The sequence below is a fragment of the Haliaeetus albicilla genome, chromosome 26 (assembly GCF_947461875.1).
Source record: "Haliaeetus albicilla chromosome 26, bHalAlb1.1, whole genome shotgun sequence".
Taxonomy (NCBI): Eukaryota; Metazoa; Chordata; class Aves; order Accipitriformes; family Accipitridae; genus Haliaeetus; species Haliaeetus albicilla.
Window position 1 is genome coordinate 2,609,730 of NC_091508.1, and position 25,850 is coordinate 2,635,579.

General features: G+C 41.2%; 1 protein-coding gene across 5 annotated transcripts in view; it reads right to left on the minus strand.

Moving 5' to 3' along the window:
- SRGAP2 (SLIT-ROBO Rho GTPase activating protein 2) overlaps positions 1 to 25,850 on the minus strand; it is a 115,283-nt gene that overhangs the window by 73,893 nt on the left and 15,540 nt on the right. For 2 of the 5 annotated variants that reach the window (XM_069771341.1, XM_069771344.1), the window contains exons 1-2: positions 15,800 to 15,958; positions 3,151 to 3,343 (exon numbers count right to left, since the gene is read on the minus strand). In XM_069771341.1, coding sequence (XP_069627442.1) covers positions 3,151 to 3,343; positions 15,800 to 15,878 — 272 coding nt within the window. In that variant the 5' untranslated portion in view covers positions 15,879 to 15,958. Of the gene's footprint in view, positions 1 to 3,150; positions 3,344 to 15,799; positions 15,959 to 25,850 lie in introns of those variants that run through there. The other 3 variants (XM_069771343.1, XM_069771342.1, XM_069771340.1) reach the window with 2 other exon arrangements.

Below are 25,850 nucleotides of genomic sequence, written 5' to 3' on the forward strand. Positions count from 1 at the left end.
GATGCTCCAGTGAAGCTAGCTTCAAACTGTGCAATGTGCAAGCACCCTTTAAGTCCATCACCAGCTATACACAGTTTGCTGTCAAGACCCAACCACCTACATTTCAAAACCCATATGGAAAACGTAGCCACCTGATCAGCTTACCCTCTGATGCAGCCACATCTAAGAAAAATAAACCCCATGCAATGCATTTGTTAGAAACCCAACACAAGCCTGCACTTCACATTGCTCTTTCCTTTAAGCCTGTGCTTTTACCAGCTTGGAGACGGATGGTGGAGGAAGCCACACAATCCAATTTCAAGGGTCAGACTGAAGCCTCTTGCCCTTGACAGCATTCCCTTAAATGAACACATTTGGAGCAACTTGGCAATTACATAATAGCTATTGAGTATGAAAGCACATGCAAATTACAGGGTTACTGCCTGACAGATTTCCTCCTTGACAGTGTGTTATGAGATCTAAAAACGGCAAGTGACATGGTAAGCAGTCACTGAATGATATGGTACCTTCCGACATAATTATCATGTTATCAAAAGAACATGCTATTACTGTATATTTATAGGGTCACAGCCAGGCAATTACAGAGTAGCCACCCGCCTGTGCACATCTCATAGTCATGTAATACCAGGCTCCTTAGGAGGAGAGATCTGATGGTTGGCTTTGATCAAATGGTCTTCTGGGGGCTTCCAAATGAGATTACAGCTTCAGCATCTACAGAAAAGATACCAGCCAAGTTACTCTTCGCTATTCAGACAAAGCAGTGCTGGGGATAGGTAATTATAATTGGAATTGCTTCCTTACTGGTCCCTGTGGTATTCTGACACACTTCTGAATCTTACAGCCAGCGGACACAAATGACCGAACAAGTAATAGATGGAACTACCCAGGACAGACAGCTTCACAACTGTGTGCCACTGCTCTGACAAAATACTGCCCACAGACCCAGCAGCCTTATAGTTTTTTTTTTCCCTTATTCCAACTCTTGACCAAATTAACAACATGTACATTTGGGACTCAAACCTTGCAGGGGTAACATATTCCAAGAGCAAGATGCTTTTCTCCCAGGAGCTATCTGCTGCTACTGTAAGTGAAATCAGGAGCCTGAGCAGCATTAGCCCTCTCTCTGCAAAGCAAAGTGAAACTGATGCTCAGTAACAGGTTTTAGCATATTTTGGGCAATGCCCTGGACTTAACCAGAAAAGCATGGACATTTAATTCAGGAATTCAAGTGAAAGTTTTATGTGCTGATAAAATCACCTGTCCAATTCAGGCTACACTCAATAGCTAGGATATTTGAGGTCGATTTGGTGCAGGCACAACTTTATAAAGCCTATCTAAAGTACAAACAGCTCAAAAACCAGGGGCAGGGGTCAGTGAGGAAAATGCATTAGAACAAACAAACAAATTTAAAAAACACTGCAGTATCACAGCCAGCATATTTAATTCACATGAAGCATGACACCATGTAGGATTCTGTTCAATTAGGGTAAAAAATTCCACATTAAAAATTCACTCTAAATCTCAAAATAGGAAGTAAGCTATATACAACTTTCCCAACAGTGAAAGCTGAATACAAAAGCACTTCTGATGGGATGTTTCATACCATGTAATATAAAGGAAATCACCTCAATTTTCACCAGGTATAACAACAAAATGAACTGAAAAAGACCAATCATAATGCAGAGGAAAATTATAGTTCAAGATGCCATTTCTTTAGTGCCATCTTAAAGGCACATGCAGAACACGCGCAGCTTATAGTTACAAGAACACTTTCACTGTAAAGGAAAAGAAAAAAACACTTAAGACAATTACAGCTCTATAGATACGCAGAATAACTCTTCTCCAATCTGTCAAATAGCTATGCTTGGGAGTCGTGCTTTCCCGACAACATAGCACAATATGCGTTTTAAATGAGAACTCAAGTAAATGACATCAAAGCTGTACAGAAAGGAAACTAAAATGGTGCCTACTTAATGGCTTTCACAAAAAGAGCTTCTAGTGGAAAGGCAAAGCTGATATATCCCCATAACCCTCCAAACACAAGAACAACAAAACAACAAAAACACGATAATTGGCCCGACTTGCTAAAAGTGACGTTGCACTTTGGGTGGAGGCAGACCCAGACGGATCCTCTCAGACCAATCTGTCCAAAGCAGAAATGATTCAGATGCCAAGGCTGCTTTTGCTCGGTGTTTTCCCCAGCTGCTACCCTGACAGTAAAACCCACCAAGCTTGCGCACTGCCCAGATGTCAGCTACAGAAGCCATGTGGCTGTGGCTTTGTGCTGGCCACCTACTCACTGGGCTAATGTCTCCATGCCATGCAGCCTGCGCCAGCCCCTTCTTCACCCACAGGTCCTCTCCTGCATCCCCCTTCCTGAGAAAAGCACCTGTGTCCCTTCCTCCAGGCAGGAGTCAGTAGTAAATCAGAAGGCTTTGAATCCATGAAACCACATTTGATACACATTAGTCATCCCAACCCAAACATCTAAGCAGGGAACAACCAAAACAGTACAGTCAGACCTACCTGTAAATAATGTTTCAAGCTGGTGAGACAACTGATTGTCAATAAGGACATCTTTAAATTTTAATGAGTCCCATCAGCTTTGTATCTAGGGATTCTGCCCCACCAAACGGCACAGCTCCATTTAGAAGTACTATTGGCCTTATTTCTGTCCTGTTTTGAAGTAATAGTAGCAGAGATACAACACTCTTAAATCCTGCACTGAATATGTGTAGGATATTGAAAACCAAGAGCTGCAATGGTAAATCACAGCGTTTAACAGATTAGAAACAGTTATACTTGAAAAAACAGACCAAAGCCACTGACGCTGAAGGAAATTCTGGCTCTGTCCATTAGATCAGGTGCACAGCTGTGCCCACCTTCCCAAGAAAATTACTCCTTTTATACATGTGAATTTTTACCATTCCATTCCCTATTGACAACACAGGACCTAAGAGGAATTACTGAAATGATGCTAGCAACCAGGCTGTGTAGAAACATGAAATGGGTTCTGTGTCTAACATAAACTTGGGAAACATTTTATTCTGACACTCACAGCAGTGCTATATCAGCTCTCTTTTTGTATTCCTATCCTTGTGACCACATCTACAGGGAAAAAAGGGCAAAAACAAAAGGCAAATACTCTACTTGAATTGCTGGTCTTTGGTGCTCCTAGTTTTAGCCAGGAATCTCTCAGCCAACTTCTCCAAATTCCTTGAGTAATCCATCTCAATTTCTGCCTTCTTGCGGAAGAAATCCTGCAAGTCCTGCAGTAACTGGACCCGAAGCTCACACTGTTGGTCAAGGCATTTCAGCTGCTCTACCAACTGGGCACGGATCTCTGTAACAAATAAAAGCACTAAAGATTAAACAAAATCCCATTAGAAAAAACACCATAAAAATTCTCCAGTAAAATATAGTTAAAAATATGTTCCCTCATTAGTGGTATGTCAGCAAAGCTCAATTATGATTAACTATATCTGCAGACAGAAAATTATTGTGATTGCATCTCGGATGCATCAGTTGCAGGAAATCTATCCAATAACCTGCAATCTGGTGCACAGACCTACAAGCAAAACTTTACTGCTGAACAGTGCATCAATTACGAGTGTCAAGTGCATTTTTGGCATCAAGAAGAAGTGGTCACTGCCTAAAAATGTACTGAATCTCAGTCTGGAAAAAGGACTGAATGCTGCAATACCCCACGTCAGCTCAGAAAATCACTTCAGGGAATTTCTATCAAATTCCTTTGCAGACTACTCTTGATGCAGAAACAAGACATTGCACATACTGGGGCACTCCCCAAAGGCACCAACTTCGGATTATTCAGTTAGTTACTGAGTCTCCAGCTGTGCAGCTCTCATTATAAACCAAGCCATCAAAATAAAGACACCCCTTCGGAGAGCCAACATGATAGCACTTCCCGCTAGGGAATTATCTCCAGGAAGGCTATTTTGCTTTTTAAAATATGTGCAAGTAACTTATCTATGTCTAAAGGACCCATAAAGCACACAGATATAGGTGTTAGTATTATTATTATGCATAATTATTACTGAAGACATCTATTTGTATTAACACAATATTTTACAAACACTTTTCAAACATTTTACAAATATGAAAACTTCTCACATTAGCCCTTTAAGCCTGGGTGGTGTTCTCCTTATCTTACTGATTCCGAATTTGAGGGACAGAATAGTGAAATGACTTGCTCACCATCAAGCAGGGCAAGAAAACGTAGCAGAAGCATGTCAATCTCTGAGTATAAAAATGCAGAAATATTCAGTGATGCAGCTAATAGAGGTTATTTGGCTTTTATACAGGCAATAAACTCAACATGAAAACAATAAAATATGCACTTTCATCTAAAGGTCTATTGAGCACTCAAACTGTAGAGATGCCCGCTATTGCTTGACTATTATTGCTGCGCTTTCCAAAGGTTTTCAGAGGTGTGTTGTTCCAAGCTGAATTCAGAATCGGCAATAAAATAAGTAACATTCAGGTTTTCAGCATGCACAGCTTTGTTTATATCTATGCATTGCAACTGCAGGCACCCACAATTTCGTCACCACAACTGAAGATGGGTAAGTATCATTTTCCAAATGCAATTTTTTAATCAACTACTTCATTGCTAATTCCCGAGATACGCAGTTAGAGAGGCCAGCTTGGCCTCCTCCATACACTTGTCCCTTTGCCCAGAAAAAGCATACCATCTGGACCTCCAAGCGCTTTACTCTTGCCATGCGCTATGAGTATCAGTTGCCTTGAATTGTGCTCACATCTGTGGGAACAAACAGTTTCAGGGGGTCCAGGATTTGCAATGAAGAAAGCACGCATCTTTATTTTAGGAACCCCAAAACACATGTATACAAATACAGCTCCTAGTTAGGCTTGCCAAAAAAAAAAAAAAAAAAAAAAAATCTGCAAAAATGTGGGGTTTCCAGGCTTGAAGATGACCTTGATTAGCACTTTCATTTGGTAGTACCACTTCTCTGAGAATGTAGTACCCAGGGTCTTCTGTAGCTTTCACTGTGAAGAAAATACAGGCAGCAAGGTCGTAACATAGAAGGAAACTGAGTAGTTGAAACTGCGACGTGTGGGCAAAGCTGGTCAGGCTTATTTTTTTCTCAGGAGAGAATTTTAGAAAACAGAAAACTTCCTTCGTCAGGAAATAGAACTACAAGCAAATACACAGGCCTGAGTTGTCCACATACTTCTGTAATCAAAACCACTTCAGCACGCCCGTTTCTCCGGGCCAAGGGAAGCCCCAGCTACGGTTCCCTCTCCAGCCGAGGCGGCTGCAGCAGGAAGGGTGCGGGTTCACCCCTGGGCAGGGACCAGCACCATCGGGTCCTGCTGCCATGGCTGGCTGCAAGGGCACTGCAGAAACAAACCCAGAGGGGGGAACCTCTGCCCTACCGCGCTCCCAAGGGCACAACCCTCGGTCGGCAGGGAAGGCGGCACAGGGAGGCGTGAGCAACGCTAGGTAAAACCTGCGTATTGCGTTTCTTGCAAATTGTGAGATTTCTTTGTTTGTGAGATTTCTTTGTTGCTTGCTCGGTTCCAGCTAGCAGAAGTATTTCAGGATCGGCAGGGGCTGGGAGGGGCACAGGGAATGAATGAATGCTTACACACATTAAGTCCGCTAGCACTTATTTAAAACTTTGCTGCTGATGCTCAACGTATGCTATATACATCATCTTCACTCAGCTCAGTCCCCAATTACAAAACTACTAATGGATTTGCAAAACTCTGCACAAGTGACATGTTTAGCCACGTGCAATGCAAACAAGACAACCCCATTCTACCTGTGGCTTTGTCATTAAGACTTTCATAAAGAAAAGGTGAGGTAGCTAGACAATAATAGCAGCAAAATGCACAGTAACGTAGTGTTTCCTTGCTGCGATGAATCAGTCTGCCTAGTCCTTAACCTAACACTCATCTGCAAGTCTGACATTCAAGAAAGAACATCCTTCAAGGCAAGAAGTATTAGAAAGCTCTTCCTCCCTTTGTGTCTTCTCCTCCACCCTTTCCTCAGCAGAAGGGATGGTCCCAACATAGAAACAACTCTGTGACCTTTTCAGAAGTCATTGGGCAAAGACATTCATTTTAATAAGCTGTGGCTTAGTTCCTAGGCCCATGAAAAGGTATCACACATAGAAAATACTTGAGCAGATGTGGCATTTTCTGCTAAGCCGATAAAGAGGCACAGAATTCAAATGCAGCAAATATCTTCCTTGTATATGATGCACACCTATTTGTGCATTTAGGGCTTGATCATCTGCACAGTGTTATTTTTCAGAAAAAGTCAGCTACCCTATTAGTATGGATGAACAGTAGGCACTATGTTTAAAAGGAGGATTGAGGTAGGAATAGGAAACACCAGATACAGCTCAGACAGGTAACGGTGTGGCCACCTACCCTTCTCCATGCTACAACTGATGGAGCTTTTACGAGGGTGACAACCTGGCAACTCTGACGTTCTCCATCAGTCACATTCTCGACTGAGAATCTAGCTCCAGGAGAAAAAGTAGAAATACAAAGGACCAGTTCCAAAAAACTAGTAGTTCTCAAAGACTAGAAGATCAGTAGAGCACATGTATTTTAATTACAAAATTACAACGAAGCTCAAACTCTTGGTTCTCAAGGTGGGATACTTCACACACAGCTCTCCTGCTAAACAGCAGCAAGAACTAGTAACCTTTTCCTTTAGTAAGAAATGTGATATCAGCACTTTTTCTTTATAAATAAACTCAGTGTTTTTTGAGGGGAGCAGTGACAGCTGATCGGGCTGCCTGCAAGGGAACAATAAGCTATTCAGTTCCAGCTTATCGAGTCTGTGGCACTGGGCTGGCGAGGGGCAACCTTGCTCATCTTTCAAAAACACACCACACAGTTCTTTGCCACAAAATAAAATCAAGAATGCAGGAATTTCCTGAGGCTTATTGGGCTTTCTAGAGTATAAAGTATCTGCTTGTTTTCCCATTGCTTACACAAGCAAAAGTTTTGGGGGTTTTTTTCAGACTTACTCCAAGAACATACCACGGCAGAGTCAGAGGCTGTGCATGCTCTAACCCACAGGTCACCCTATTACACAGGACCTTTTTATGTCTGCAGTCACAACAACCACTTTAATTTTGAATTCATTGCTTTCGCTTCTTTTAATTTACACAGGTTATTAGGTTAACAGCCACTTTAAACACCAAAAAGCCTTCCACCTCCTTTCCTTTCCTAAAACTTGTAGACCTTAGCGATCCCACCCACTGTGATCATTCAAGACAAGGAACAACCTCCTGAAGACTGTGCTCCTGCTGCCAATGCTTCAAGTGCCTGAAGGTGAATAAGCACATTTAATTCAAGGTCAAGATGCCTGTAGTAAAATTACGATTAAACACCAGGTATTCTTATTCTCACATTAAGCCTTGCCCTGTATTGCAGAATCCTTTCTATTGTATTTCAAGCTCACCTGGCTGACAGCTACATATTTAAAACCTCCCTAGTAGCAACAAAAAAGTTTTCCATCCGTTTAAAACAAAGCATTTATTCACTTCCATCACCAGATCATAAAGTTACCTAGGTCACAGAGGGACAGAGTATTGTATAATGCTAGACAGTTGCATAATTTTACTTTTACTCTTTCTGCAACTACCTGTCCAACATTCCCTGTAGCACTCAGCAGGCATGTCTAGTTTTTAATGAATTCAAAGGGTAAGGAAGGATCTTCAACCTCCTGTATTTTAGTCACATTTGTCATTCTCAACGTTTATCATCTATTTGACTTTTTTCCTTTTTAAACTTTGAAGCATATAAAGTATTGATAGGCACAAATGATACTGCATTATCATGAAGGTAACTGTCCCCGAATAAAATGATGGTATTTAAGTGATAGTCCCTCTAATACTTCTATGGAAAGGTCATTGCCAGTAGTTTTCATCACAGGCAAGTTAAGAGACACATTACATTTTAAGATACCACCATACTCAGTCATATCTTTAACAAATCCAGATGATCTTCAGGAATTGATTGCTCCTGCTTGAAAAAGCCCACTAGTTTAAACTAGACGAGTATCTAGGTGACTAGTTACATGACAAACCCAAGGTGCCAAAACACTTCTACCCTACAATCTTGGGAAGGATCCAGTAAACAGAAGTAATAGTATGTTATCCTTAATTTTTAAAACTGATACTTTTTTTTTTTTACACTTGAGCAGATTATAAGAATTGTGGTGCAATTATGAACCTCTACTGAACAGTGGGGGCTTCTCAAACTACCCCAAAGAGGACAGGGTTTCTGCAAAGCTCCTGGCAAGAATATGCACTATCATAAAATACTTACACCCAGAGCAGGCAGATAGATACACTCTGACTGGAATTATACCTTGCTTTTCTGCAGCATGCAATGTTCAGCTTCTAAAAAAGAATTTACCAAAATGATTTTTTTAGGCTTAAGCATCCTATAAACTAAAGTTGGAAGTACAGAAACAAATTCCTGTACCAACTTATTCATTCTTCGGTAGGTCATGTACAGAGCTAGAAGGACAAACTCAGACCCAGGAGACCTCCTTGCCCAGTCATCTCACGCACTCTGAGCAACGTTCCTGCTCCAAGCAGGATCATCTCCCTAGGCAGGGTTTCAACTCTTTCCAGCGATAAGCTTTAAGTGCTCTGACTGGATAGCAACACAGTGAATCACAGCCTGCGCAGCACAGAGCACCAGGAGAAGGCACAAGCAACCTGAGCTGCTTTTCAGTATCGAGCTGCATCTCCATGTATCTGCACTGTAGGTTTCTCAGGATGTTCCCACCCCTATCCCAAATGCCATGCTGTATAAAAAGATGACAAGCTTGGGAAAGGAGTGGGATGACAACAAAACAGCACCACCAACCCCCAGCTCCCGCCCAGATTAAACAGCAATCCTCTCACCCACACAAATCCGCTCCAACTGGCAGAGCTGAACTCCAAAACCGTCCACGCTCTTGCCTTGACTTAGTGGTCCCCCACGGCTGCTTTGCAAGGAGCGGTCCTCCTCCCATGTTAATGCCATATAAGCTCAATACAAACAGGAGGCACATCGAAATCAAAGCAAAACAGAATCAAACCACAAATGGGAAGGTGGAAGTCAGCAGATTCAAAACCTTCACATGTAGCTCAGTTACCCCTGACTTTTCAGGACCCCTGCCCAGCATGTAAGAAGCAATTACACAGAAAGACTGGAAGACACCAAGCATTAAATTGCACGCACAGCTCTAACACAGTCTTATCTTTCAGGCATATGAAAGACAAAGCAGTCCAAAATGAACAAAATCTCCACTTCATACAGAAGCCTGGAGCAGTAATTTTAGATCTTGCACCTTGTCTGTGATGAGTTTGTTAAATTTCTGTCTCCTAAAAGCTGCCACACACGCAGGTGCTGAACATCAGAGTAAGACAGCGGCGGCACAGGCATCCACCTGCCTCCTTTTGTAAACCCTGTGGAAGTTTATGTTAAGATTATAGTTCAGTTTGAAGTTAACACTCCATTCAGTTTCAAAAAATTAAAAACAAGCAACAACACAGCTTCAACTAAAAGTTAAAACCATTTAAATATATAAATAAGTTTTAGAGAATGCTTTGGATTACATATTTTGACATATTCCCAGTATGTTATTAATTCCTAGGAATTGTTCACATTTGCTCATCATATATAAGAAAGGCTGTACTCCAAAAGTGAAAGACTTTGCAGTTTGGGCAAAACAGCCTCAATATTTTTTTTTAGTATATGATTACAACAAGGGCTGTGCCAAATGACAGACAACAGCCCAACAACCCTGACTATGGCTGGGAGGTTTAATGACTTAGAAAAGTCTTTATACAGTAACAGCAAGAATTTCACGGAACAAAATGCGCCGTGAGCTGAAAGCTGTTGATCATCACAGCCTTAAAAATTTCACTGGTATCTAAAAACCAGGCTTTGAAGTGAAAATGATATAAGAGGAGGAAATACAGTCTTTTGTTTAAGACCAGAGCCAGGAGGGAGATTCAGGTTCAGATTCATAATCTTGTCAGAAACTGCATGCCCTGGAAAAGGTAAATTTTCCTTTAGAAAACAGAATATTCCTTACTTATTTGAGAAATATTAGCATTGGGTAATACATGTTGACAAGAATCCCTTTATAGTTATAAATATATAAACAAAATTGTAGGCGTTAGTACCTGAAATTCTTTCTAATACAGATTGATAAAATCGTTTTGAGGTGTAAGATGAGTGCATAAAGTTTTGCATTGGTGAAGTAAAAGAAGAGGATGCAAGACATGCTTAAAAGCAAAAATTAAGGCTAGTCTCAGTGAAGTACTGAGGACGCTCATTTTTTATTTTCATACCTACATCATAATATATTTGCATCACTAATTACTTGGGTCTACCAGCTTTTCTAGGCATAACAAAAGCATCACTTAAATGAGCAAGGCAGACGATGCTTTCTGCCTTTATTACAGTTGTGTAACGCCTCCATCGCAACTGGTAGCTTGAAAATTTTATAACTTTAAGCACCCTTCAACTAGAATCCCATTGAACGCAGCGAGCCCACACATTGGTTTTCCATACCCATACAAAAAAACAGTCATCTGCAATTCAGACTGCGAACTGATGCAAGGCTTCAGATCTGCAAAGCTTTTAAGCAAATGCTCAAAATTATGCAATTAAACATGTTTACAAAGTTGCCAAGGCATTTAATCCATGCAGAATTCAAATTAAATATTTAGATTTTTTTTTTTTTGTCTAATGAAATAGCCATGAAAGCGTCCTTTACTTTTATCAAAACACAGTCCACGCTGTTGACTTTTCAGGGAGGATGTTTAAAAACAGAATCCAGATTAAATTACCCTGCGCAGGGATTCATTGCCCTAATTCCAATGGCAGAGTGTGGGTAACTCCTCCTGCATGCGCAAGCCAAGTCCTCATCTTTGTTAACTAATCCATAGTGCACATAAAACCCCTGATAAAGATAACATGTCTAAGTACATCAGGCTGTATTATACTTTAGGTTCTACAACTGTTTATTCAAAACAAAAAAAAGTTTATCAATACATTTCAAATAAGTGAAAACCCAAAACTTAAATGCAGGAGCATTACAACTACTTCTGCCTACAGGAAGTTTCACGGCTATTTTAGGATTGTCTACTCAGTTCAAGGTTTCCCCCAGACGACATCAAGCTAAAAAAACCTCAGACAAACCTTTGCTTATGCTTTCCCACTTTTTGAATGCTGGATAAAATACTATGGGCAAGGAGTAAAACTACATTTTTTCACTGGTTTGCAGCATGGATTTATGTAATAAACAATTTAAAAGTCATTCTGACACATGGACTATTAGCTTAATCAAAAGCAACACACACGCACTCTAGATCACATTTTTAGTACTCAGAAAATAGTTCAAGCTGACGAACTCTTTGTAGCCTCCAGTAACGAGCATCCCAAGTGCCTGTGCGCTCTGGGAGGCAGAAATTGCTTTGGGCCTATTAAGCAACCTGAAATAATATGTTCTCCAAACAACTTTTTAATACTTATTTGAACGGCTTCCTCTCATGCAGGGTGACGAAGCCAACACTGCAGAGATGGCCAAAAATTTGGTGAACATTTTTAACATAAGGTTTGGGTTTTTTTCCTGCTTTAAATGCCCTTTCTGCTTCTGGCCCAGGGCAAACCAAGTCTCCCTGAAGCACCAGACTCTTGGGTATTTTTCACCACACTCTTCTCCTGACTGCTCAAACCTTTCTCCCAGAAAGAAGAGATTCTTTCCTCAAACCCTGCTGTGTTAATTACAAAAAAAGGTGGTTAGCAGTGCAAGGAGCCTGGACGCGTGCTCCCAGTTATAGGAAGTCAACAACAGGGAATAAATGCAGTAAGGAATAAAGCTAAACACATGCTGCACACATGTTCAATCAAATAACTCCCAATTTCTCAGGAAACCAAGGCTGGCTATGAGTAAAACATAAGTTTCTGGATCCTTTTTGGGAGAGAGAACAGGAGTGGGGATTTCCACTGGGTATTGCACAAGGCGCTCACACTCCAGGAAAGAAGTTTAACTCCTGCTCCTCCACCAGCCCTGGGACCACCCTGTCCTCCCTGACCACACGCCGTTTCCAACACTTGCTGTGCTGTCCAGGACACCATTAACACCACTATTTAACATTTCAAACACCACAAAAAAGTTATGAAGGAATGAAGTATCAAGTCCAGCAAAGGCTCACAAGCAGCGATCAATCCTGGGCTTCCCCATGGAGCATCAGAGTGTGAGAATTAATGAGACTGACCAAAAAGTGTGGGAAATGTACAGAAACACCCTTCAGAAATGATGTTAATTCATTTGCAAGCAATGAGCAGCCTGGGTGTGGACAGATGGAGGGAGGGGAGCCAGGTACTCATGGCTCTTCATTTCAAAACAGGAGGAGATTTGAATGAAGAATGTTGTACTGCAGTGTTTCACACTGCACAAAGCAAGTTAAATTCCTCTGTAAAGGGAGAGGCTGGCGCTTGCTTTCAACAGAAATGTCTGTCTATTCTAGAATGGAAACCCATCAGGAAGAGACAGCAGAACAGGTCCGTGAGACAAAAGCAGAGTCAAGACACTGCTGACCCAGCTGAGCTCTGCCAGCATGGGGTGCGCCGGCTCTCGCCCCGTGGTTTGGAAATGCAAGATGAGGGCTGTGGGACACCCCTCTGCTCCAGACCAGCTTCATTCAAGACAGAAAAAAATAAAGATGAAAAACAAGCAGCTAGAACTACGTCCTGAAATCACCATGAAGCAGGAGATGTAGGATCATTCTGCATTTCATCGTTCTGTAGTGTGCTAGTACTTCTCCTATGCATTACACAAAACACAGAAAAAACCCAAAACAAACTGAAAAAGTGGATGGTAAAATGCAGAATTATCTGAATTATCTTTGGTTTTAGTTCAGATGCAACAAAATACAAAGTGGGCTGGTCACCTCTGTTTTGCTCAGTCGATGAAGAACCAGCCTTGGTCTATGTCATTAGCTACCTGACACCAGAAGTTAAAAGAGGAATTTTCTACTCCTAACTCCTGCAGCCCTGCTTAAGGCTTTTATACACCCAAATTCACAGGCAATGTTAGGTACCTGCAGTGCCACTGCCTCTTCCTACTGTCCAAGTAGGACAACTAATTTCCATTCCAAACACTCCTACTCCTTTAATAAATAATTAAGCCTGTGCCTCACTTTCTCCATTTATAAAGCTACACAGGATAAAGCTGACACGAGAGCTCTGTGAACATTTAGTAATATTCAAGCCTAAACAGCATCCAGCAGCTGCAGAAACGTTCACTTCCCGCTCCCCAAAACACACCCCTCGAGTGACAGGTGGCAGAAATTTTTTTCAAGAGAGCTCAAAAATATTTGGGTGTCACTGAAATATTCTCTTTCACTCTTTTTGCCCACAATGTATCAGTATGCAAATTCAGAAAGGTGGATTTTAGAGTAAGGAGAAAGACGACTTTTTTTTTTTTTCCTTTTTACCAATTTTAAAAATTATTTCTCCCGTGTATGGTTTGTATTGTTTGCTGTAGTTTCTGCTGTGCTTTCCTGGCCTATTTTAAAAATAGTTTCTTTGCAGCTCCACAGCAGCCCTTCGCGACCACTGTTCTTCCTCCTGAAGTCTGCTCCACAGCTACACAACTAGAAGAGCTGTTTAATAGCCACAGCTCCAGCCCAAGACTTTACATACGCCTTCGTTCTAACTGAGAGTTAAGATTTCCTCTACCAGTGGCAATTCAAACAGAAGTGAAACAACTGCTTCTTTCACCTTCCAAATTTTTGTTCTTGAAGTGTTTCATCTGCATGATGTCAAATATTGTGAGGGGTTTATTTCAGTGGTGGAAAAGCACTAAACTGAATTGAATTATTCATCAGAAATGTGTAATGTGATCATTATTTCTGGCATTTGCCGTATGTTCTCACTGCTTCAATTCACTTCAGGAATCCCAAATTAAACTCACTATACATCACTAGACTACCACATTCATATGCATGCACACACAGAAATGACTATAGGTGAGAAAGTGGCATCCATACACACCCAGATGCATGAAATCCTCCATAGTGCTAATTGTTTCCTTGGGAAGAGAGTCCAGGGATGGACCAAGTTCTCCAGACCCAATCCCCAGACACCTTTGGTCCTACTGCAAAAAACTTAGTTAATTTGACACTATAAAGTTCCATTTCTCCATCTGTCAGGGGTGCTCCAAAGGTTAAGTAAAGTAAGGAAGTGCTGAAAGATACTGGGATGCAAGAACCCAGAAGCAGCAATGTAAAAAATTATTACTTCTTCCCAATTTGTAAGACTTGATATTTACGCTCTTACACACAAGCCCTTCATGCAAAGTAACATCAAATGTATTTTTCAAATCAATTAAATTGCTAGAACAAAAGTAGCAATTAACAAGTTACGTTTTAATATTGTCGTGGTTTAACCCCAGCCAGCAACTAAGCATAACGTAGTTGCTCACTCAATTCCCCCCCACCCAGTGGGATGGGGGAGAGAATCAGGAAAAAAAAGTAAAACTCATGGGTTGAAATAAATGCAGTTTAATAGGACAGAAAGGAAGAAAATAATAATGATGATAATAATAATAAAATGACAATAATAAAAGGATTGGAATATACAAAACAAGTGATGCACAATGCAATTGCTCACCACTTGCCAACCGATGCCCAGTTAGTTCCCGAGCAGTGATCTGCCCCGCAGACAACTCCCCCCAGTTTATATACTGGACATGATGCCACATGGTATGGAATACCCCTTTGGCCAGTTTGGGTCAGCTGTCCTGGCTGTGTTCCCTCCCAACTTCTTGTGCCCCTCCAGCCTTCCTGCTGGCTGGGCATGAGAAGCTGAAAAGTCCTTGACTTAGTATAAACACTACTTAGCAACAACTGAAAACATCAGTGTGTTATCAACATAATTCTCATACTAAATCCAAAACATAACACAACACTATACCAGCTACTAGAAAGAAAATTAACTTTATCCCAGCCAAAACCAGGACAAGTATCTTCAAGGAAAGGAAAATCCTTTGGTGAATTATGTCATATATTTAGAGAAACAAACAGAAGGATTAATGCTGGTGTCTAATTTAATTTCACTTCAGGATTTCTTCTCCTCCCTCTCCTCTTTGGTAACTAACACGTTAACATGCATAAACAATTGAGAAATAAATGAAGAGAAACAAAAAGGGACATGTAAACACTTCTCAAGCACAGCAGAGTAAGCTAAATTTCAAAAATCACTTCCAGTAGACTGCCAGCTTCCACAGTTGTCTTTGGCAGCTAGGGGAAAGACAGATAAATGTGGTGTTGGTTTTTTAATTTTAATTTGTTTTTTTAATTCCATCAACAGTCATCTTTGCTTTGTGTTTAAGCTGACATTTTGAAGAACCAACACCAATTTACCTGGAATATTTCATAAAGGTACAAAATAAGCAAACAGGAAAAGGCTTCATTTTAAAGTCAGGTAACTATGTAACAGTGAAAGATAATCTTGGGTTAGTACCACTACTCCAGAGGCATCCTGAAGCTGCCATGGAAACGAACACCTTTTCCTGGTACCTCCAATACGTTCCCCTCATGGTCCTCAGTCTCGTGTAGATAAACCACATTTTGGAGCTGCCGCAGCCCAAAAGGTGACATCAGATCTGAAACCCTCCCGCCTCCTTGCACGCCTCCCAGCTCCTGTAGCTGAGGGTCCCCAGGAGATCCGAGGCTGGATGTGCTCCTGGCTGACCATCACATCGCAGCAGGGACAGACCCACCTGGTCGGTCGCGAATAACCCAGCGAGTGCCCAAGCCTGCCGCAGGCCAGCAGCCCGGAGACTTGTACAAGTGAACCATGAAGGATCTCTGCTGCCCTCCTCCTTATGTTCCTGTTTCCCTTCCCGTTGGAACACCGGGTAAGGCTCTCAGTCCATCGAGAAGGAAGACGACTGTCCAAAGAAGTCAACAAGGCGAGTCAAATATATTTGAGCAGCCCAATGTAGTCATCACTGCCTCCCTGTCAGTCCCAGCAGAGACACTGCTGTGCGTGTTTCTGGGAGGTTTTGAGAACCATTAATTAACCATAAACATTCCAGGAGAGGTGAATAACAAGCATCATTGCAGACATTTCACAGATGACTTCAACGAGATCAAAAAGGTCTGAGTTATTTGCCCGCGGTACCAGTGGACACTGATGACAGAGCTAGTTTCCACCAGAGCAGCCTCTTATTTTCCCCACTGTAATAAGTAATACCTGCCATTAAACCAAAACCATTACGTGAAATCAAAGTAATGCCTCTTTAAACTGGCATGAGAGTTTACAATAAATCAGTCTTAACTGTCTACATAAGAAATCAAATTGGAGCATTGTTTTTAATTCCTATATAGCACACATAAAAACCAGCAGATATAAGCCTAATTTAAAACCACCAAAAAAAGTTTATGTAAAAAAATCTTGTTCCAGACTCCCTGTTGCTTTCTGTCTCAGTCTTTGTTCACATTCAGGAGGAGTTTACACCAGGAATACTCAATGAAAGCAAAGGTATCCCAAGCAGGCTTTTCCATACAATCATAGGAAACACAGAAGTCATTCCTTTAGAGTTATAAATATTCAGCTGTGTAAGCTGAGGACTGCTGTCTTTAAAGGAACTTACATTTTACTCTATAGCACCTCTTGTAAAGACGGAAATGAATATTTGACAGAGCCTGCAAAGCTCGAATTATGTGAATCATCATTTTTCTATCAGTTCATTGTCAGCTACAGCAACACCCATTAATCAGCGCAGCTTAGACCAGATCAGGAACAACAAGATGCTTATTTTTCACGTGCCTTTGTCAGAAAACTGACATTAAAACTCAGGTCCTCCTTTTTACATGCACACGCACGCACACTTTATCATTTAGAAATCGTTTATATGGCTCCAACTTTTACAATAAATTACTCAAAGTTCAATAAAAGCAAACCATACCACATATGCTATTTGGAAGATATATAAGGTTCTACCTAGTTTTTGCACAGTAGGTAACTTCTGCAATAAAAATACAATTAAAATCCTCTCTGCTCCCCTCCCAGGCCCCTCTGGGGAAAATGACCCACCTCCCAGAAAAAGCTTTTTCCAAAGAAACACAGATGTAACCCACCACACAAATTGCAGCCGTTCATCAAGATGATCATGTAGAAATATGACTAATAGTCAAAAAAACCCACATTATTTTTAATATATGTAACTTTGAATCAGTTGAAGCCAGAGTACAAGACACAAAACCAGGTAGTAATCTGGATTCCCAGTACCAATTAGATAACAGAATCAATAAAGTATTCCCTGCAATCAAGCATCCTGTACCACAGACATCAAGTATGTGTTCACTGAAAAGCAGAATGTTGTCCAGTGTCACTTCCTTCCACTTCTGAGAAGTCAAAAGGAGCCTTTTTATCAAGCAGACGGAAGCAAGGACAGGGGGAAGGAAATAATCCTGCTCTTATAGGAGCCTTTGAAACATTGGGCAAAATCAGAGAAAATGCACTTCTTAGATATACCTGAATAAAACTGCACAGAAGTTAAAGATTTGCAGGATTTGATGCTTCTAGAAAAATTCAGCCCCTACATAACAAAAATTATCACTGTTAAAAAAACGCATTAGGAAACTGAAGTCCTTCAGCACCTATCTACATCAGAAAGCTCTTCTCTCTAAGCAGAAACCAGAGCAAAACTGACAACAGCACACATTTTCCAAAGGCAGGAACAAAAAGCCCTTTTGTGCAAAAGTGGGAGAGAAATGGGTGTCTTCCGTACGCCTCAAAGGACGAGGAGGGGGAGCACAGGCACAGAGGCTCTGCTTCAGCTTCCTCGACGCACGGAAGAGTCTACAACCAGGAGCTTTTCTCTTCAGATCACATCAGGTGGATTTTAGCTTCTACTGCCAATACCCAGAGAAATGGAAGAGCATAAAGTACATCTGATAAACTGAAGCCTCTGCCCAGAGATCTGCCTCTGAGCCTCAGCTGGCAGCAGGGAGATGGGCATGACCGCAAGCTGCAGCGGGGCTGGTGTATTTCACAGAAAGAGTGGCAAAAATCACCTGGATGCACAGTACGATCTCTTGGTGCACATCCTGGCTTCCCCTCACATTTGCAAGCACAGGAACCTTTCCTGACCACTGCGCTGCACCGAAGTAGTTTCCACACCTGGCCAAGTGTTTCTGCTTCCATTCCTGAATATTTGACCTCACTGTTTTATCTTCAGTGGTTTGAAACCCCTAAAGATCTGCACAACTCTTTTTTTTCTTCTATTTTGGACAGGACCCCCAAAAGACAATAATGAGTTTAAGTCATTTTTTATTTTTTCCTGCAGACTGATCCCAGCCATACCATGTCTCCTCCACACAGCTCGAGCTCTACCCGAGCCCTGATTAGCAACTCACTTCATTTTTCATTTGCTTAATGCAATGCCACAAAAACAATTCAGTCCCTAGAAAACACCACCAAAAAAAATTGTTAAAAAACCCTAAGATTTATTAAAGCCATTTGGACAGGAGGAAACCAAAGCACACCTAACACATTCACTGTTGCAGTTCAGATACTGGGTGTGACTTATTTACCCTTACTATTTGAAGCTCCAGCCATCTGCCAAAAGGAGCCTGTGAACGAGCACTGTACAGGACCAGCCAAAGTCAACATGGAAGCCGAGAGCGAAGCTTTCGGCTTCGGCTCTTCCGCGAGCCTCACTACAAGGAATGTTTATGTTGGTTCATTTACTAGTGACTTAAAACAACACGCCCAAATAAACCAACCAACCAAACAGCCCAGCACAGAAATATTAGAAATAGCTAGGAGGCTTCTGAGTGCCAACTATTTTATGGGCCAGTCATTCTCAGTTTCAGTGTGAATTCAGGTTCAGGTTACTTCAAGACATCTCTCCATCCTCCCACTGAAAAAAGCACTTTGAATGAGAGAAAGGAAACTTCCTTCAATGGCATGCCAGTTTATCCAGAGATTTAAGCAGCCCAGGAATATCCATGTTTCTCAGTCTCATTAAAATGCCAAAGAAGGTGGAGCATTTCGTTTGGGTTTTGGGGGGTTTTGTTTGGGGGTTTTTTTGGAAATACATATACTTAACAAAAGCCTACGTCAGGAAGGGCTATGAATAATACTGTTGTAACAATATGGAGCAAGAAAATAAATGGTGTAGCAAAATCTCCAATGATAAAGTTACATGTGTAACTTTCAATAAAACTTATTTAAATTTGATTAATATGCTGACAACACCTCAGATAACTTATGAAATCCAGTTATTGGCATCCTTGAATTATGAATTATCAATCCAAGACATTTCATTTTCTTTTATTGCTCATTATATGTATAAATCATTAATGCCGCGAAGCTGTGACTGACATTTGTAAATTCTCATAGTGGTGGACCATTATTATCAAGAGACATTCCTGCCAAGAGCCAGGACAGATGGATTTGTTATCACCATTTAAAATCCAACACTTTCGCAGGAACATGAGAATAACTTACAGTGGGAAGTGAGCAGTGAAAGCTTCAGACGCTCTGGTCCTATTCTCGTTTTCCAAGAGAATGAATGGTAATTTCCTATTAACATGAAAGATCTGTTCTTTTACTGCTATAAAGCTATCAGCTATCTGAACAGAATGAGTAACCTTATCAAAGCAAGACACTGTACCTTACAGTCTGACTCACACTAAGACCATCTGGACAAAACATTCAGACAATAGCTTTAAAAATCCCAGCATCTTGAAACAAATTGCCAGACAAGATTACACAAAATGATCCATTGAACGTGTTAGAGATGGCCAGAAAATCTCTGAAAGCAGACAGAGGGTAGGAAACATGTATCCTTTTGGGATCCGCTTATGACTTATCTTTTTACATTTCAGCGTTTTCAGATATAAAACCCAAGAGCAGGTAATGCACTGGGTGTTAAAGGGAGCCCGCGGTCCTACAGTGTAAGAGACATTAAAGGATCAGGTCACCATTTGCCATAAAGAATTGGTCCCCACCCCCCTTAAGTCACTGCCATGTAGAAGGAATTCTGGACCCGCTAGCCCACCTTCATCAGCTGCTTTTCTAAGTTACACCAGCCATCTCCCAACACTAATGTCATGCCACTATTTCTTCTTACCAACCAGAAAGAAGAAATACTCAGACCCTGGGTATTCTTGCTCATTTCTACCTCAACTTCCCCTGACAGCAATGGCTCCAGCTACTAAATAAAAAGCCAAATCTTAAGACTTGATTATCCAGGGTAGTTTTTACCCTTTATCTGCCAAAGCAGATGCACTGATACAGACAAACCACTGAATATAGTTCATTTCACATTGGCCTTTCCCATTAATGAGTCCATACGTCATTTGCCAAAGGACATACAGATAAAGTCAGCCGAACTTTCCACTACTCCCCCGACAGCTTAATTACTGTCTCAAATTTGGAGCAAGCCATGACAACTTCGCATTTGTTTCCACATTTCATTTTTATGACACTCCAACATCTGCAGAGGATGCTGTAATTTAAAAGGAATAAAATTATGTTTTAAAAAAACCTGGATGCTATCAGCTTATTTGCATGAAGAAAATGGATTACATAGCAAGTGAGCAAGTATGGATGCTCTTCAGCAAGAGCGAGTAGTCAGTCAGCAAACTTTAAAGTCCTGAATTACACACACTCCTGCAATTCCAAAAAATAAAGCTGACAAAAAGCAAAGTAGGTACTCTGCCTTGTTCTTAAGTATTTCATTGTTTTAACAACCCCTGGCTTTTTTGTTTGATAAATTCCAGCAGTTTGTTGGTAAGTTACTTTTAAGGGGAAGTCAGGGTTGAGCTTAGGGGAAGGCAAAAGGACACCATGTAGAAGAAAACCAAAAGAGAAGGAGGAAAATCAAAATGTATTTTTGCTATTAAATGTCCAGCATGATTTCAAAAGGAAAAAAGACACTAAGAAATGCAGTGAAGGGGAAGTAGTGATACTGCAGTGTCATTGCAAAGGAAGCAAGAACACAAATGTGAACTGCTCTGTGTACCAACATAGCAACAGCCCATTTCACTGCAGGACAAATGCCTACCCCTTGCCCTGTCCCGTATTCACGGAGCACAGCAACTAAAACTCCTGTCCCTAACCTTGCATTCTCCCTTGTTCTTCCTCCTGTGTCTGCAGACAGGGCAGACTAAAAAGAACTGTAAGAAAATCCCCTGCATTTAACAGCACAGGGTTCAGCACAGCTGCTGACATTACATTTGGCTGTCCCATAGCATGGTTGGAAGTTTACTCTGTTGGACTGGGAATACCATCACACTAACGAGATAAGCATAAGACATCAATCGTTGCAGCATTCCTACTTACAAGTAACCTACACTGCAAGCCAGAAGTGCAAAACCTCCTCAAGAACAGGATGTCCAGCTTTTAATCTCCTTCTAAAGTATAGCTGAGAAACCATTGCATGGGAAGGAAGTCAAGCCAATCAATCTGAAGATAGCCTGATGCATTCCAGCTTCCCACCTCAGCCCAACTTGAAAAACTTCATTTTTAGCTGCTGTGACACTCAGCAGCGCTCCTGCACATCCTCGTAGATGATGTACAGAAGGACTGGACTGAAACGAACAGCTCCACATTGGGAGCTTGCATCAGCAACATACGCAGTAATGCAAATTATCTTCCTCAAATTCAAGAGCTTGCAGAGGAAGAAGTCAATATGCCCGGTGACAGCAGCTGTTTCCCCTGTGGCTGAGACCGACAGCAGCCACTGGAAGCAGAAGCATGCAGCAGCTTTCTTACAGAAAGCTCCACACTTAAAAATGAAGTTGTAAGAGAAACTACTTCTCCCCCTGTATACTTCGTAGGGAGGATTTTAGATGACCATCCTCCAAGAGGAGAGTTTCAGAGCAAATCACCATCACTGCACATCACTCTGAACAATGTTATGGTTTAGCCCCATCACTTCTTTGCTCAATATTTCTTCTTGCAGTTCAGTTCAAAAACTGTATTTCAGCACAACTGAAGGGCTGTTAGTGCAAGACTGCCTGATGGATACACTCTCCCAATCACCAAGCACTTCACCCTAAGTGTTGATTCTTGCTGCAGCATACACAACTATCTAAATTTTAATATTAGTTTGTACTTTCCTTGATTTCACAATACACTCAAAATAGAACGAACAGAAAATTCTTTCCTCAAGAGGTTTCAGTTCCCTCTTTTCAAAAATTGCATCAACGACTTATGACAAGACTGTTCCTTGTCTGCCATGTTCAGATCTCCAAAAGCGGACACTTGCCAATTAATCTTTGGGGCTCAACTTAGTCTCGTTGAAAGTCAAAGATCAAGTATCATTAACCATACAAAACTGCAGACCAAAAGAGAAGAAAACAGGATACAATGCTGGTGGAAAAACAGACCAAGATTTCACTCTGTAAACAAGTCAGGTAAAGAGCTAATATATTCAAATAATAAAGTTATATTCAGTGCTGTGGAACAGTTGGGATTGTTTCTTAGGTGCCAGTTATGTCATTTCAGCAGACCTGAAATTCAGAGGGCTTGCACTAGGAGAAGTTCAACTCTATAGCATCATACATGAAAAATGCCTTTAACTGTGAATTTGGCAAATTTGTCTTTTAGGACTTCCTCCCAATGCCATAGAGAGCGATGCTCAATTTGTGTAGCTGCGGCTTTTTTCCGCTAAAGCTTGTGAAGGTAAAGGGAAAAAGGCACCCAGAAACCAGACTTGAAAGAGGCACTTTATACAGCATATTGTGAAAAATACGATGCAGTTATCTGAAGCCATAGATAAACAAGATTTTCTTTTGCAATACAAATATTCAAGCACTCTCTCTTTCCCTGACCCATGCAGTTGTCAGAAATTGCATGCCCTTGAAATTGAGGCTGTATCTTACATAGACACATCTGTGGATGGATGCACCTGTGGAGATGCATAACTTGAGTAGCCTGTGCCAGAGATTACAAATGAACAGCCTACTTTCTTGCAAAGAAGTTAGACCTGCTCAGTCAAAAAAATACCATTCCTTAAAAATTAAGGCTTTGTTACTGCTAAACACAGTGATGGATTGAGTCAGCAAAATGCCAAGAAATCCTGTTCATTTCTGACATCAGCCAAGGTCAAGATGAACTCCACTCGGCTACATCAGCTTCCCCTGGCGCCCTGGGAGTTTTTGGCTTTTGAGAATACATACACAGATCATCACCTTTCTTTTGCATGCATGAACCTCCTTTTGAAAACAAAAACATTAACAAAAAGGTATAAAGACAACCATGTTTTGAACTCACAGTTGACTCATCTTTGCAAAAAAGTCACCTTCCAAGCACTTAATGGGGAAAATGCATACAGCCTGTTATATAGTCTTAAACATTATCCCATGCAAGCAGAATTTGTAAGTCTGCTTTAAAAGCAGTCACTTAGCAGCCATTTTCCTTCATAACCTCCACTGTCCCCAGGAAAGAAAAATAGCAAGAGGTCCCCAATGAGGAGCATAAGAGAAGGAGATCCTGAAAGACCTCCAGCTCTCCAACTTAAAAACATCGGTCACACACAATGGCCCAAACGTGATGCAGCGTCTACGGCTTTTCATTCCGGCTATTGTCATCTAATAATAGCCCTGCAGAGCCCCCACAACCCAGTGCTGGCTGTATTGTGTGCTCTCACTATTCACCTCCCCATTGGAGAGCTATTTAAAGCATAAATGAAGCAAGTTTCTCTTTGAATGTCAGTTCTGTATGGGAAGTCAGAGCTAACGCAGTCTTTTGAGATTGCTGGATTTTAAAAACTCTACCAACTAACTAAGCAGCGCAGAGTGGATCTCACGTTTAAAAACAATAGTAGAGGAAATAACTTGCTAAGAGAAACACACCAGTGCAGGTCTGGAAAGCTGCACGTAACAACACGCATATCCGAAAGCCAGCATCTTCCCAACAGAAGCCAGCTGCTACTGCATCCAGGCCACCACCATTTTCAGTCTGGTTAAGGTTTTAAAGAGTATCCACGATAGAGAGAGGCACAGAGAACTACAGAAGAGAGACTGTGCAGTGAATTGTCTTCATACAGTAAATATATCCCAATTACAACCACTGCCTCCTAGTATACCTGCAATGAGCCAGCAATTCAGTAATTTTCTATTGAATTACCTGAAAAGGTTTGTAAAAGTACTGAATTCCCACTATGCTCTCTGATCCAGCATTGTTCCTATACCAATAAAGATGATAGATACCAAGTAAAGCAGGCAAAATCATACGGCAAGTCAGTCACAAGTTGAAGTCACACATTTCAAGTTGAAATCGGAAGTCATGAGCTGCGCCTCTGCTTTCCAAGAACAAGACAACACTAGCTAACCTCCATCATTTGTAAGCAAGTCAAAATATATCAAAACCAGTAAGCGTATACTGGGAATGAACACCATTGCCTAGGGATACTGCTTCTCAGCACAACTTCATAATTATTTATGAAGTGATGCTCCATTCACAAAATAAAGCAATGTACTTGGGTTATTTCCATAAACATTAATTTTTTTGATTCGTAATTGACACAGAAATACCAGCCTTTAAAAAAACATGTTACTTAAGCCCCAGGAGCCCCATCACAACCTCAGCGCTTGTAAGACATCTGCAAAAACCCAAGGCAGAATTTCTTCTTCTATCTGCAGCTGCCCAGAGCCAAAAGCTCCTCCCAGCTCCAATCTGGGTCCAGAGGAGCAGAAAAGTGATTCATCCTCCCACTCTCCATCCAGGCTCCTGCTTCTCCGCCAGAGCTGCCAGAAGCACTCGGAGCCCACCACCTTTGGCAATGTGGTGCAATCCATCATCAAGACAGGAGTCACTCCCAACTCTTCCGACAGTGTGAACATTTGGTGACATTTCAATTGCTACAAACAGGGAATGAATTTGAATCGGGACCTAAAAAACGATGAAGGTTGAGTCATTCACACTGACTTCTCGCTCATTAAACTAGATTTTACTTATTCCAAATTTGCAGCTTGCTACATATGAACAGTGTATTAAAGAAAATATAATTAAGGAACCCTTTAGCAAGCAGAGGAAAAAGCCAGCCCCCAAAACTGAACTCACTGATAGCCAGCTCTCTTCCACTTACTGTGTTCACTGGACTTCTCACTTCATCTAGAACAACCCTGCCAACAGGAAAAAATTGAAACTAACCCCTATCCAAATCAAAATGACAGCAATTAAGCCATTAACAAGTTGCTCAGCTTGATAAAAATGAGTTCAAGCCCTAAGCCTGTAATATTCAATGGCTTTTTTAAGCCTTCCTGGGGAAGAACCACCACTTGCTGTTAAAACTCTCCCAAGGTCTGAGTGGATGGTTACAGAACTGACGTACAAAAAAGCTGCATCTAGCTAAGCAGTCAGTTCCATCTAGCTGAACAAAAGAACTAAAATTAAACCCCCCAACCAGAAAGTTCACAGTAGGTATATAAAAATATTAACTTAGGCAATGAAAGAAATACAGTCTGCACTATTAGTTTATTTAGCCTAACCACATTATTAACCAATTTGCCATCAGTAATAATAGACGTATCCACTGCCACCACTACGCAGAGAACATCCATTTTGTAAAACACATTGGTATGAACAGTCTAACCTCGAACCAAGCTAAGGCACGTAGAAAATTAAATCACCAAGGAGCCAGACACTTGCTAAAATTTTAAGTCCACCCTAATTACCGACAAGGCAAAGCGGATTTTCCTTCGCTCCTGACATACTCTTCCTCTTCCTCGAACACGTCCGATTGCCTTGTATCTTTTCCCCTGTCTATTCTAGTCCCAACTGACAAGGAAAAAAAAAAAAAGGCATTA